We start from the raw sequence: 12,936 nt of genomic DNA, 5'->3' as shown, positions 1-12,936 counted from the left end.
TCAAAAACTTGGTCACCCAGCTAGAAAGCTAGAAATTTGGATGACGTGTGCAGTTTTGCACACCAATCTTAAAACTGTCTTTTAGTGGCCATAAATGTGACTTACATCTTTGTTTTTTTTTAAGATACAGCCAAGAAATCATTAATCGTGACTAACTGACCAAAATTCTTGTTTTTTTAAGTTACAGTAACAAAATTTTGATAACATGTATAATATTTGGTACTGATTTCAATACGCATATTGATTAACCTTAATCGTGACCTACTCTACTTTCTTGTTTGAAGTTAGAGCAACAAACTTTGGACCACATTTATAATATTTGATATAGATTTCAGTACTCGTATTGAATAGCCTTAATTGTGACCTACTGACCTACTTTCTTGTTTTTTAAGTAACAGCAACGAAATTTGGACCACATGAATACGCTAGATATGAGCAAAATGTTGTTTTGCAGTTTTCAGTCTTGGACAGGGTCTGGTGAGTGGGACAATAAAATTTACAGTGTTAACAAACTGACTTGGCATCATTTTATTTAAAGTAATCAAATGATGAAAAAAGAATGTACAAACATGATAAATAATGTGTTTTCTTACAATTCCATATAATAATAATACCTCCAGCGAACTATCAGAGACTCTCCTTCTGTGAAATGTTAATTTTATGTTGCAATGTGTGAATTCTATCTTCATTTCACACTGCAAAATGTCATTAAGCACTTCTGTCTCTAAAAGGCAACTAATACAGTAACTATTGGCCATTTACAACAAAAAAAAAAAGTTCAATCTGAAGAACAACAAGAGCTGTCTCCATAGGATGACACATGCCCCCGATGGCACTTTGAATGAATAGTTATGGCCGATGTTAGAGTTTAGGACCTTTGACCTACGGAGCTGGGTCTTGCGCGCGACACGTCATCTTACTGTGTCACACATTCATGCGTAGTTATTTTAAAATCCATGCATGAATGACAAAGATATGGACCGGACACGCCCATCAATGCACTATCATGAAAAATGACCTTTAACGTCTAAGTGTGACCTTGACCTTTGAGCTACGGACCTGGGTCTTGCGCGTGACACGTCGTCTTACTGTGGTACACATTCATGCCAAGTTATTTGAAAATCCATCCATGGATGACAAAGATATGGACCGGACACGCCCATCAATGCACTATCCTTTAAAGTCTAAGTGTGACCTTGACCTTTGAGTTACGGACCTGGGTCTTGTGCGCGACACGTCGTCTTACTGTGGTACACATTCATGCCAAGTTATTTGAAAATCCATCCATCAATGACAAAGATATGGACCGGACACGCCCATCAATGCACTATCCTTTAATGTCTAAGTGTGACCTTGACCTTTGAGCTACGGACCTGGGTCTTGCGCGCGACACGTCGTCTTACTGTGGTACACATTCATGCCAAGTTATTTGAAAATCCATCCATCGATGACAAAGATATGGACCGGACACGAAAATTGCGGACAGACTGACTGACAGACGGACAGACGGTTCAAAAACTATATGCCTCCCTTCGGGGGCATAAAAACATCTTTCTATATAAATAAACATTCAAAATCTGCACTTAATAATAGTATTTTGTAAAACAATACACAATATTCCCTTGCATTTATATTTATTTAGAATTTGTTAAAATTCCTCTTATTTATAAATCAAATTTGTGTTTCCCGCATAAGTAAACACAGTTTCTCATAACTTTCAATGCTATAAAACAGCAGAAATTTTCTGTAGCACTAGCGATTAACAACCAAAATGAAATTACATAATGTTCAAAACTGTTTAAACAAAGTTAAAAATTCCTGCATTTTTAACCCACAATGGCACATCCATATGTAGTACATTTCGATCGATTTGTGCCAAGTTTATAGTAAATAAAAGTTAATTCTAACACGACCAGCAAATAACCTGTATACACATAGGAAAAATCAATCAACAGTTATTTTGCGATAACATATACTCGTGCAAAGTAGTGACGTCATCCTTTTTGAACAGAATGATCCAGGTGTGTAGCTCTAAGTGTAGTTCATGTCGTAAAAAGCAGTTACCATTTTTTATAACACTGTTGATTCTAGTATGTCGTGTTAGAATTGAAATAACAAGTTCCCAAGTGATTTATGCAAAACAATATATCATTCAGGCCTACAGCCTTTGTGATATATTCTTAAGCATAAGAACTCAAAACATTTATTTTACGATAAACCACCCTTGGGAACTTATCATTTCTTAAATGATAAAGTTTCTGATTTGGTGCTATCCAGTTCATCACTCATTTGCCACACACTTCCACTATTGAAGATTTCAGTAGACCTCATGAAATGTTTCACAATTATAATTTCTTTTCATGATAAAGTGTTTCCAGCCTCAAAGGAACTTGACTAGTTTTCCTCAAGTTTCTTTTCACCTTAGAAGGCTAAAAAGTGGGTTTTACTTTAATTTGAAGCTTTTAAAGAACACAATTTTTCATTATCCGAACATATTCCCCATGCCCCCGCCTCCTTTACCACCGGCTCCTTGCTGGAACTGTCTCATCATATTCTGTAGACCCTGCATACCTCCTGGAATTATCAAAATATTTCATTTCATACAGTATTTCTGAATATTTTGGAAAAAACAAAACATTATCTCCAAACACAGGAACTTTTTAATGCAAAACTATTTTATTCTCTGTAAATCTGTACATGGCATATTGCGAAAAAGCATCTACAGTCGAGACTGCCTTAACGAACCCCTGAATTTAGCGACTCCCTGTCATATGCGACTTTATTTTATGCTCCGGACGCAATTTACTATTAAAAGAGTCTGAATTAAGCAACCCCTGCCTTACGCGACAAGCGACTGTGAAATCAGGCTCCCGAATCGATTATTAGACCGTTTTCAGCGACTTTGAGACGCTCCCTCGCAAGATTTTACACGACAGAGTTACCGCTCGTTATCTCGCGTGAAGTTGTTTGAGGTGAGAACTTATTTGTTTACAAAACAATGGCTGATGAAAAACATATAAAACAAGAGCTGTCAGTGGACAGCGCGCTCAACTATTCTCAGTGCTTGATAGTATATATGATATAAGCAATGAGTAAAACTTTAACATTACAATAAGCATATTCAATGTCGAAAAGGGGCCATAATTCAGTCAAAATGCTTGATAGAGTTGCCTCCTCCTTTTTATAGACTGGGGTCATGATGGTAAACAAGCATGCAAAATATGAAAGCAATATCTCAATGGACTTTGAAAATATTTGGGGTGGTACGCAAACTTTAACATTTATTCTAAGTCGAAAAGAGGCCATAATTCAGTCAAAATGCTTGATAGAGTTGCCTCCTCCTTTTTACAGACTGGGGTCATGATGGTAAACAAGTATGCAAAATATGAAAGCAATATCTCAATGGACTTTGAAAATATTTGGGGTGGTACGCAAACTTTAACATTTATTCTAAGTCTAACAAGAGTGCCGGAATGTCACAATATACGCCCGTCACAGCAAATTTCTTTACACTAGCACCTGCATTTGCAAATGGAATTTTAATTTTGTGGTAGTAATTACTGTAATTCTTTTGTTTTTCTAAATCCACATAAAAACGCCTTACCAGGTAGAGATACCTTAAAATACACCTAAAATTTGAAAGTAGCATCTATGTTGTACCACAGAAAAGTGGTCTTGGTTTTTCCCTACGGTCAATTATAAAAAAGTTACAATATAAGTTATTTATAGTAACAACTAAGGGAAGTTAATCTTAAAAAAAAAAAAAAAAAAAAAAAAAAAAAATCCCCCCCAAAAAAAAATTGTAAGTCCACACAAAAATCCTTACAAGGTAGAGATAGGTCAAAATACACTTCAGAATTGGATGTAACATGCATGTTGTACTACAGAAAAGTGGTCTCGATTTTTCCCTACGACTAGTAATGAAAAAGTTATAATACAAGCTATTTACAGTAACAACAAAGGGAAGTAATTCTAAAGAAGGGACCTGTGCATGACACTTCGTCTCATGATGGTGTACAATTGTGCCAAGTTACATCAAAATCCCTCCATGCATGAAGAAGAAATGCTCCGGACAAAGTCATTCTTGAATTTGACCTTTGATCTCTAAGTGTGACCTTTACCTTAGACCTAGGGACCTGGTTCTTGCGCATGACACTCCGTCTCATGATGGTAAACAACTGTGCCAAGTTTCATCAAAATCCCTCTATGCATGAAGAAGATATGCTCCGGACAAAGTCATTCTTAAATTTGACATTTGACCTCAAAGTGTGACCTTGACCTTAGACCTAGGGACCTGGTTCTTGCGCATGACATTCCTTCTCATAATGGTGAACAACTGTGCCAAGTTTCATCAAAATCCCTCCATGCATGAAGAAGACATGCTCCGGACAAAGTCTGTGGACGCCGCCCGCCCGCCCATCCGCCCGCCCGACAGGGGTGTTCCCATAATACGTCCCATTTTTCAAATGGGCGTATAAAAAGTGGCCATAATTCAGTCAAAATGCTTGATAGAGTTGCCTCCTCCTTTTACAGACTGGGGTCATGATGGTAAACAAGTATGCAAAATATGAAAGCAATATCTCAATGGACTTTGAAAATATTTGGGGTGGTACGCAAACTTTAACATTTGTGTGACGCTCACGCCAACGCTCGCGTCGGGGCGAGTAGGATAGCTCCCCTATTCTTCGATTAGTCGAGCTAAAACTGTTTTGACATTAGAACAGCGTGTTAAGGCACTTGAATTGCTCGATTGGGGAAAACTAGCGTATAAAGTCGCTGAAGAATTCGGAGTCGGTGCATAAATTAACAATGTTCCTGGGGAAACAAAAAGAAGGCGGTATTTAATAGGAAACGAAGAAGTAAACACGGTTTAAAGATGCAGTCAATAAACGAATAAATGTCAATGAACCAACAAGAGGGCCATGATGGCCCTATATCGCTCACCTGTTATCATTGCACTTGAGGACAAGAAGGTCCTCAGTAAAAATATTTAAGTCCAAAGGACAGGAACAACAATGGGAAGAAATTTAACCAAAAAGAAAAAACAATTCTTACAAGGTAAAGATATGTCAAAATGCACCTAAAAATTGGAGGTACCATCCATGTTGTACCACAGAAAAGTGGTCTCAGTTTTTCCCTACGGCCAATAATAAAAAAGTTCCCAAAAATAAGCTATTTAAAGTAATGTAAAAGGGAAGTAATTAAAAAAAAAATATTGTAAGTGAACAAAAGAAGGATCTGCCAAATAAATCTGTTGACATAAATGAAATTTCAGATCAGTATCTTCATTAGTTAAGGAGATATACCCATTTTAATTTGAAATAAAGGGAGGTAATTTGACATAAAATCAGTCCATAGTTATCTACCCTGATTGTCTCAGTCCAACTAATGACAATTATGAAATTTCAAATAAGTCCTAAGACTTACTGATATAAATCCATTTTGATTACAATCAGGGGAGGTAATCAGATATAAAATAACTCTGGAACCTACAATTGGATCTGATTTGTCATGGAATCTAAGATTTATTGTTGTTGAAGATATTTTGCAAGTTTGTATCAAATAAAACCATAAATGAAGTCTCTATATGGCTGCAAAAGCCAAAATAGCCAATTTTGGACCTTTAAGGGGCCATAACTCTGGAACCCATGATGGAATTTGGCCAGTTCAAGAAAGGAACCAAGACCTTGTGTTGATACAAGTTGTGTGCAAGTTTGGTTAAAATCAAATCATAAATGAAGCTGCTATTGTGCAGACAAGGTCAAAATAGCTAATTTTGGCCCTTTCAGGGGCCATAATTCTGGAACCCATTATGGGATCTAGCCGGTTCAAGAAAGGAACTGAGATCTTATGGTGACACAAGTTTTGTGCAAGTTTGATTAAATTCAAATCATAAATGAAGCTGCTATTGTGCAGACAAGGTCAAAATAGCTAATTTTGGCCCTTTCAGGGGCCATAACTCTAGAACCCATAAAGGAATCTCGCCAGTTCAAGAAAGGAACCAAGATCTTATGGTGATACTAGCTGTGTGCAAGTTTGGTTAAAATAAAATCATAAATGAAGCTGCTATTGTGCAGACAAGGTCAAAATAGCTAATTCTGGCCCTTTCAGGGGCCATAACTCTGGAACCCATAATGGAATCTGGCCAGTTCAAGAAAGGAACCAAGATCTTATGGTGATACAAGTTGTGTGCCAGTTTGGTAAAAATCAAATCATAAATGACGCTGCTATTGTGCAGACAAGGTCAAAATAGCTAATTTTGGCCCTTTCAGGGGCCATAACTCTGAAACCCATAATGGGATCTGGCCAGTTCAAGAAAGGAACCGAGATCTTATGGTGATACAAGTTGTGTGCAAGTTTGGTTAAAATAAAATCATAAATGAAACCACTATCGTGCAGACAAGAAATTGTTGACGCACGGACGGACGCACGAGACGCACGGACGCACAGACGACGGACGACGGACGAAGGGTGATCACAAAAGCTCACCTTGTCACTATGTGACAGGTGAGCTAATAAAACACAAAGAAACAAATCTCATAAACCTCAGTGTGTAAAATAGTTCTAACGGAATATTTATATTTTAAAATCCCAATTACTGCTCCCCTTTATTTTCTTGCCAGATCATGAGCTCAAATTATCAACATCATACAAATGATGCAAATTATTTTAAATTTATATTTTATCAAAATGCAATTAAAGAAATAGTATTTAAACATTTTTCACTCCTACCTTATAAGAGGCCTATATATAAGTATCCGATATACATGTACTTTAATTGGAAAAATCAAGCAGATAAAGTATATGAAACCAGCGTCATCCAATAAGTGAGACTGTTTTAAGAGACACCCTGTCATATGTGACCCTTTTTGCTGCTTCCCAAAGTCGGTCTCTTAAAACAGTCTCGACTGTAGTTACTACCTTTTAAACTTTATCTTGTCAATTTTGGTATTTCAGTGAGCTACTTTCTCTTAGTTAAAACATAATGGTTTGGAACAAAAAGTAACATATACAAGGGCTATAAAAATACATGTTCTTTTCTTTTTTAAGGGAACTGTATTACAAAACAAGAGCTGTCACAGGAGACAGTTCGCTTGACTATTTCGAGGCTGGCTAGTGAAACTGGGCACATCTGAGGAAGCCGGAGCTGTCAATGGAGCGTTTAATGACTCCAATGGTGGATGAAGATATTGCCATGGACAATATCTTGAGTCTGTGTCCAAAATATTAAAAAATAAGAGAGATGAAGATAAAGTGTATCAAAACACTAAATAAGTATACAGTGCAACCTCTCTAGAGCAACACCCTTTAGGAGATATAAATATTGACTGTAATGCAGAGCTTGTTGTTCTTGAGAGAAAAATTTGATAGTACATTTTATATTTCAGCTTAGGGAAATTTTGATGATGTTGTTATAGTTTTTGTTTAAGACAGGGCCGCTCTGGAGAAGTTGTACTATAGTAATTCTAAGAACAAGAGCACCGCCTTGTGGGTGCTGACGCTCATCTGATTTTTTATATAACAGAAATACTGTCCTACCCATGATTTTCTAAGTCTAAAAAGGGTCATCACTCTTGCAAAAAGCAGGATACAGTTATGTTTCTTGATGTACAGCCTCCCCTTATGATGGTAAAAAACTGTTGCAAGTTTTAAATCAATAGCTTTGATAGTTTATGAGAAAAGCTGGCTTAAACATAATACTCAACCAAGAAAACTGATTTTCTAAGTCCAAAAGGGGCAATAATTATTGCAAAAAGCAGGATGGAGTTATGTTTCTTGATGTACAGGGTCAGCTTCTGATGGTGAACAAGTGTTGCAAGTTTCAAAGCAATAGCTTTGTAAGAGAAAAAGTTGACCTAAACATAAAACTTAACCAAGAAATCTGATTTTCTAAGTACAAAAGGGGCAATAATTCTTGCAAAAAGCAGGATGGAGTTATGTTCCTTGCTGTACAGGGTCAGCTTATGATGGTGAACAAGTGTTGCAAGTTTTAAAGCAATAGCTTTGATAGTTTAGGAGAAAAGCTGACCTAAACATAAAACTTAACCAAGAAAACTGATTTTCTAAGTACAAAAGGGGCAATAATTCTTGCAAAAAGCAGGATGGAGTTATGTTCCTTGATGTACAGGGTCAGCTTATGATGGTGAACAAGTGTTGCAAGTTTCAAAGCAATAGCTTTGATAGTTTAGGAGAAAAGTTGACCTAAACATAAAACTTAACCAAGAAATCTGATATTTTCTAAATACCAAAGGGGCCATAAGTCTTGCAAAAAGCAGGATGGAGTTATGTTTCTTGCTGTACAGGGTCAGCTTATGATGGTGATCAAGTATTGCAAGTTTCAAAGCAATAGCTTTGATAGTTTAGGAGAAAAGCTGACCTAAACATAAAACTTAACCAGGCAACGCAGACGCCGATCAAGTGATGACAATAACTCACCATTTTTTTCCAAAGAATCAGATGAGCTAAAAAAAAGGAGGCATAATTCATGAAATATTGGTACAAGCGTTATGCCCCTTGTACCATATGATGTGGGTGATGATGCGGAACAACTACTTTAAGTTTGAATCAAATCCATTTAGTAATAACTGACATATAGTGAAAATGCATCAAAATTAAATCATAAATCCATTTAGTAATTAAACTGACATATAGTGAAAAGGCATCAAAATTAAATCATAAATCCATTTAGTAATAACTGACATATAGTGAAAATGCATCAAAATTAAATCATATATCCATTTAGTAATAACTGACATATAGTGAAAATGCATCAAAATTAAATCATATATCCATTTAGTAATAACTGACATATAGTGAAAATGCATCAAAATTAAATCATAAATCCATTTAGTAATAACTGATGATGTGGAACAAAAACTTTCAGTTTGAATCAAATCCATTTAGTAGTGAAAGTGGATCAAAACTTTAAACTGAAATTATAAGTAAAAAGGGGGATAATTCATTAAATATTGGTGTGAGAGTTTTGACCCTTGTGCCATATGATGTGGGTGATGATGAGGAATACCTATTTTAAGTTTGAAACAAATCCATGAAATAATTATATAAAGAGAAAGTGCATCAAAACTTTAACCAAGGTGCGGACGCAGAAGGACGCCGACGCCAGGTTGAGTAGGACAGCTCTCCATACTTTGTACAGTCAAACTAAAAAGCTTTACTTACCCATTTGATGTAAAACTCTTGGATCCATCATTTTTGCCATTTGTGTGTTCAATTTGGCCATCTGTGCTGGATTAACATTCTTACTCATATCACCACCTTAAATCAAAATTGATGTCAGTTACCATCATCACATGAGCTGCACCAAGAGAAAACCAATATAGTGGCTTTGCGACCAGCATGGATCCAGACCAGCCTGCGTATCTGCACAGTCTGGTCAGGATCCATGCTGTTCACTAACAGTTTCTCTAATTGCAATAGGCTTTGAAAGCGAACAGCATGGATCCTGACCAGACTGCGCGAATGCACAGGCTGGTCTGGATCCATGCTGGTCGCAAAGCCACTATGTTGATTTTCTCATGGCGTAGCTCACACGTATTTCAAAAGATCATACTTTCCACTGCAGTTTAGTATCCACCTACTTTCAACAAAGTAGCTAAACTGCTTCCTCATATGAAATAACTTTAACCCTGGCATAAACCACACAGCAAAATTATCCACTTAATCATTTAGGCATGTAACTTGTTGTGAATCAAAAATATTTAAACATCAAAATCATTGTGAATAACTGGCTGAATCAATCCCTGCCTTTTATATTTGCTAATTCTTCATTCAATAGCTTCTAACTAATCTTAAGATAAATTTGTATCATTTTTGCCCTTTGCAAATAGTTTGTGTTCGGGTTTAACATCTTTTTTCAACAATTTTTCAGTCATATAAACGACGGTGTCTACTTGTAGCAGTGAGCACAATGCCCAACTTTATAGTGCTGCCTCACTGGAATATCATGCCGTAGACATGTGACATGATACCCCACCCAGTCACATTATACTGACACCGGGCTGACCAGTCCTAGCACTACCCTCTTTAATGCTGAGCGCCAAGCGAGGAAGCTACTAGTACCATTTTTTACGTCTTTGGTATGACGCGGCCGGGGATCGAACCCACAACCTCCCGCACTTGAAGTGGACGCTCTAGGCTACCAGGGCGGTCCTTCGCAAATAGCGTTTTTGTTTCAAATTTTTTGACTGAAGCAGATTTGTGTGATCTTGTCATTTAATTTGATGAAACAATAGGATATCATCATTAAACTGTTGTTTACTTTGCCAATTAGAGTACCTGTTGTACGTGGTGTATATGCAATATCAGTTACCAACGTAAGAAAAAACAAAGAAATAGTCACCCTTGAACAATCCCTTAATTCCACCCATCTTCTTGACCATCTGAGCAAACTTCTTGTACTGTGTGAGTAATTCATTCACCTCCCTGACAGAGACGCCAGCGCCTCGTGCCACTCTCTGAGTGCGACCTGCCTGCTTTGTAAACAATCTCTCGCCATCTAAACTGTCCAATTCTTAAATGGATAAAAGATAACACATTTTCAGTTTTGAAAATGATTACGTTTTTAACACTTACATCAATCTTATGATCTAGAAATATACAACTTTTAAAGATCTGTTAAATTATTTAATTTCATGGGCACAAAATCCATGGTTTTAGCCAAGAAGGTATGAATTCTTAACAAAATATTAATGGGAACTTAGCATGTTCTTTAGAATTTAATTTCATAGATTATCAACTTAACCATAAATTCTATGAAAATTAGTTCCCCCATCCCAGTTTCCTTAAATCAATTCACACTACAAGGGCTCTAAAATGATGGGAAAATATTGATATATCATCAATACCTGCAAGATGATCAAAATCGTAAGCTGATCAGCATTCAATATAATATTCAACTAGAAGCACCGTAACACCCAAATATACTTTGAATTTTTTTAATGCAAGTCCTGTAGTTTACTTAGTATACAGTTATGATATTTTAAACTGGATTAAATAAACATTAAATTTTGACATATGAGACGTGCCATGAGAAAACCAACATAGTGCATTTGCGACCAGCATGGATCCATGCTGTTCACCTTTAAATCCTATTGCAATTAGAGAAACTGTTAGCAAACAGCATGGATCCTGACCAGATTGCAAAAGTGAGCAGGCTGGTCTGAATCCATGCTGGTTGCAAATGCACTATATTGGTTTTCTCATGGTGTAGAGATAGTACCTAAGTTTTTCAAATCATAGGTTTGAAGTTAAAAAGCTTTGAAAAGAAGACAAATGTCCATATATTTCTCAAAAACAGAAATATAGACAATATTTTAACCAGAAGTGTGGAGTTATGAGCATTTAATATTTTCATGTTAACGAAAATTTTGTGATCAAGGAAATGTAACTCTTCTTGAACATGGAGAGCATAAACATCAAAGGGACATAATATAGTCAATATTTTCTAATTGGGTGCATTTGATGTAACATTCAACTTTGATCTGGATTGCTAAAAAATGATCCATGATACTTTGTGCTAAAAATTTAGAACATCTGGAACAGTCTATTAACAGCAAAACTATGCTTTAGCAGAATCTAAATAGTTAAGCTCTAACTGGGACTCGAACCCAAGACCTCTCACACCTAAGGCAGACACTCTACCACTTCCCTGTAACAGCAGTAGCTAATAGCTATGCAGTTTAATTGCTGGATTACATTGCATGAACTGGAACAATAATCTGTGAACTCCGGATTATCGGCGTATTCGCTTTGTTACCTAACGGCAATTTTTGTGTAAAGAAAAAATATAATCTAATGATGCCAACGTCATAATCCGTCAAATCTGCCCAAATTTCTCTGACGTGTTGTTCAGGGTATGAACTTACTAACTGGTAGTACCAGTGAAATATTACTTACACTGAATCTTTTATATTTGCCCTTTTTGCATCTGTCGAATGGCAAAGATGGTGAATTTTGTCCAAATATAAGTAATTAGTTTACCAGTTTGAGAGGATTTCAACTGATGGGAAATTACAGTTACAAACTAAATACCTTTCTGCAACGCATGGAGTCATTAGCATTCACTGTCAATCAGTATTATGACTAAGATTGACTGTCATTCATTCATTTCAAAGTTTCATAGACAGAGTCCGTTGTTTACATTTTTATCGTAACCGGTGCATTTGTAAACATCACTTTAGTTTGAAAATCAAAGTATGCAAAGAGCTATGGTACAGTCTCTACATGGTGCGGCTCATATTAATTTGCTAAAAAGACATCAAAGAGAACTTCAACATCCTGACTGCAAGCATTCTCATAAAATGGCAAACTGCTTGAAGGTACATGTAGCTCTGAAGTACTAGGCAGAAGGAAGTATTCATTAGTACCAAAACCTACCTTCATCACTCATACTGTCCATGATGGTCATGAGTTTCTTCAGTCTAGCCATAGATTCTTGTTCCCCTCCTTTAGTGAGAAAATCTGAACTGAAGCCAGGAATCATGTTCTGTGTAAATGTAAGTAAAATATGAGAATTTAACATTTTAAAAATCTTCTCCTGTTTTAAAATTTGCAATTGATCTTATAATGTTTCAATATTATTACATGCTTTCTGGCACTATATTATTATTTTATTATAAATGGCTTACTGAAATTTAATGGCTGACAAAATTCTGATAATTTTAGTGTCTAAAACAGTAAACACTGGTAAAGATATTACATCAATACACAATTTTTGTTGTGTATCCATGATGTAAACTGTATGTTCTTTTCCATAACCTTGTGTTGCGACATACATGAAAGCAGCATTTATACCAAGGCGGGTTTAGGTCTGAACAAGGAGCAGCATTTTCAAAATGAACAAGTATGCCCACAGACAGAATTTCAAGCCCGTCAGCTGTCAAGTATGACCTTGACCTTGGACCTGGTTCTTGTACA

General features: G+C 36.3%; 1 protein-coding gene across 1 annotated transcript in view; it reads right to left on the bottom strand.

Annotated features, from left to right (window-relative positions):
• Window positions 1-531: 531 nt before the first annotated feature.
• LOC128551755 (signal recognition particle 54 kDa protein) overlaps window positions 532-12,936 on the bottom strand; it is a 28,771-nt gene continuing 16,366 nt past the window's right edge. Inside the window, exons 11-14 of the mRNA XM_053532668.1 lie at window positions 12,397-12,505; window positions 10,361-10,531; window positions 9,181-9,276; window positions 532-2,574 (exon numbers count right to left, since the gene is read on the bottom strand). Of these exons, the coding sequence (XP_053388643.1) occupies window positions 2,483-2,574; window positions 9,181-9,276; window positions 10,361-10,531; window positions 12,397-12,505 (468 nt within the window). The 3' untranslated portion in view covers window positions 532-2,482. The remainder of the gene's footprint in view (window positions 2,575-9,180; window positions 9,277-10,360; window positions 10,532-12,396; window positions 12,506-12,936) is intronic.

The sequence above is a fragment of the Mercenaria mercenaria genome, unplaced genomic scaffold, assembly GCF_021730395.1.
Source record: "Mercenaria mercenaria strain notata unplaced genomic scaffold, MADL_Memer_1 contig_1638, whole genome shotgun sequence".
Lineage (NCBI taxonomy): Eukaryota > Metazoa > Mollusca > Bivalvia > Venerida > Veneridae > Mercenaria > Mercenaria mercenaria.
The sequence above is the reverse complement of the archived record's forward strand: the minus strand, read 5'-3'. Positions and strand labels throughout refer to the sequence as shown.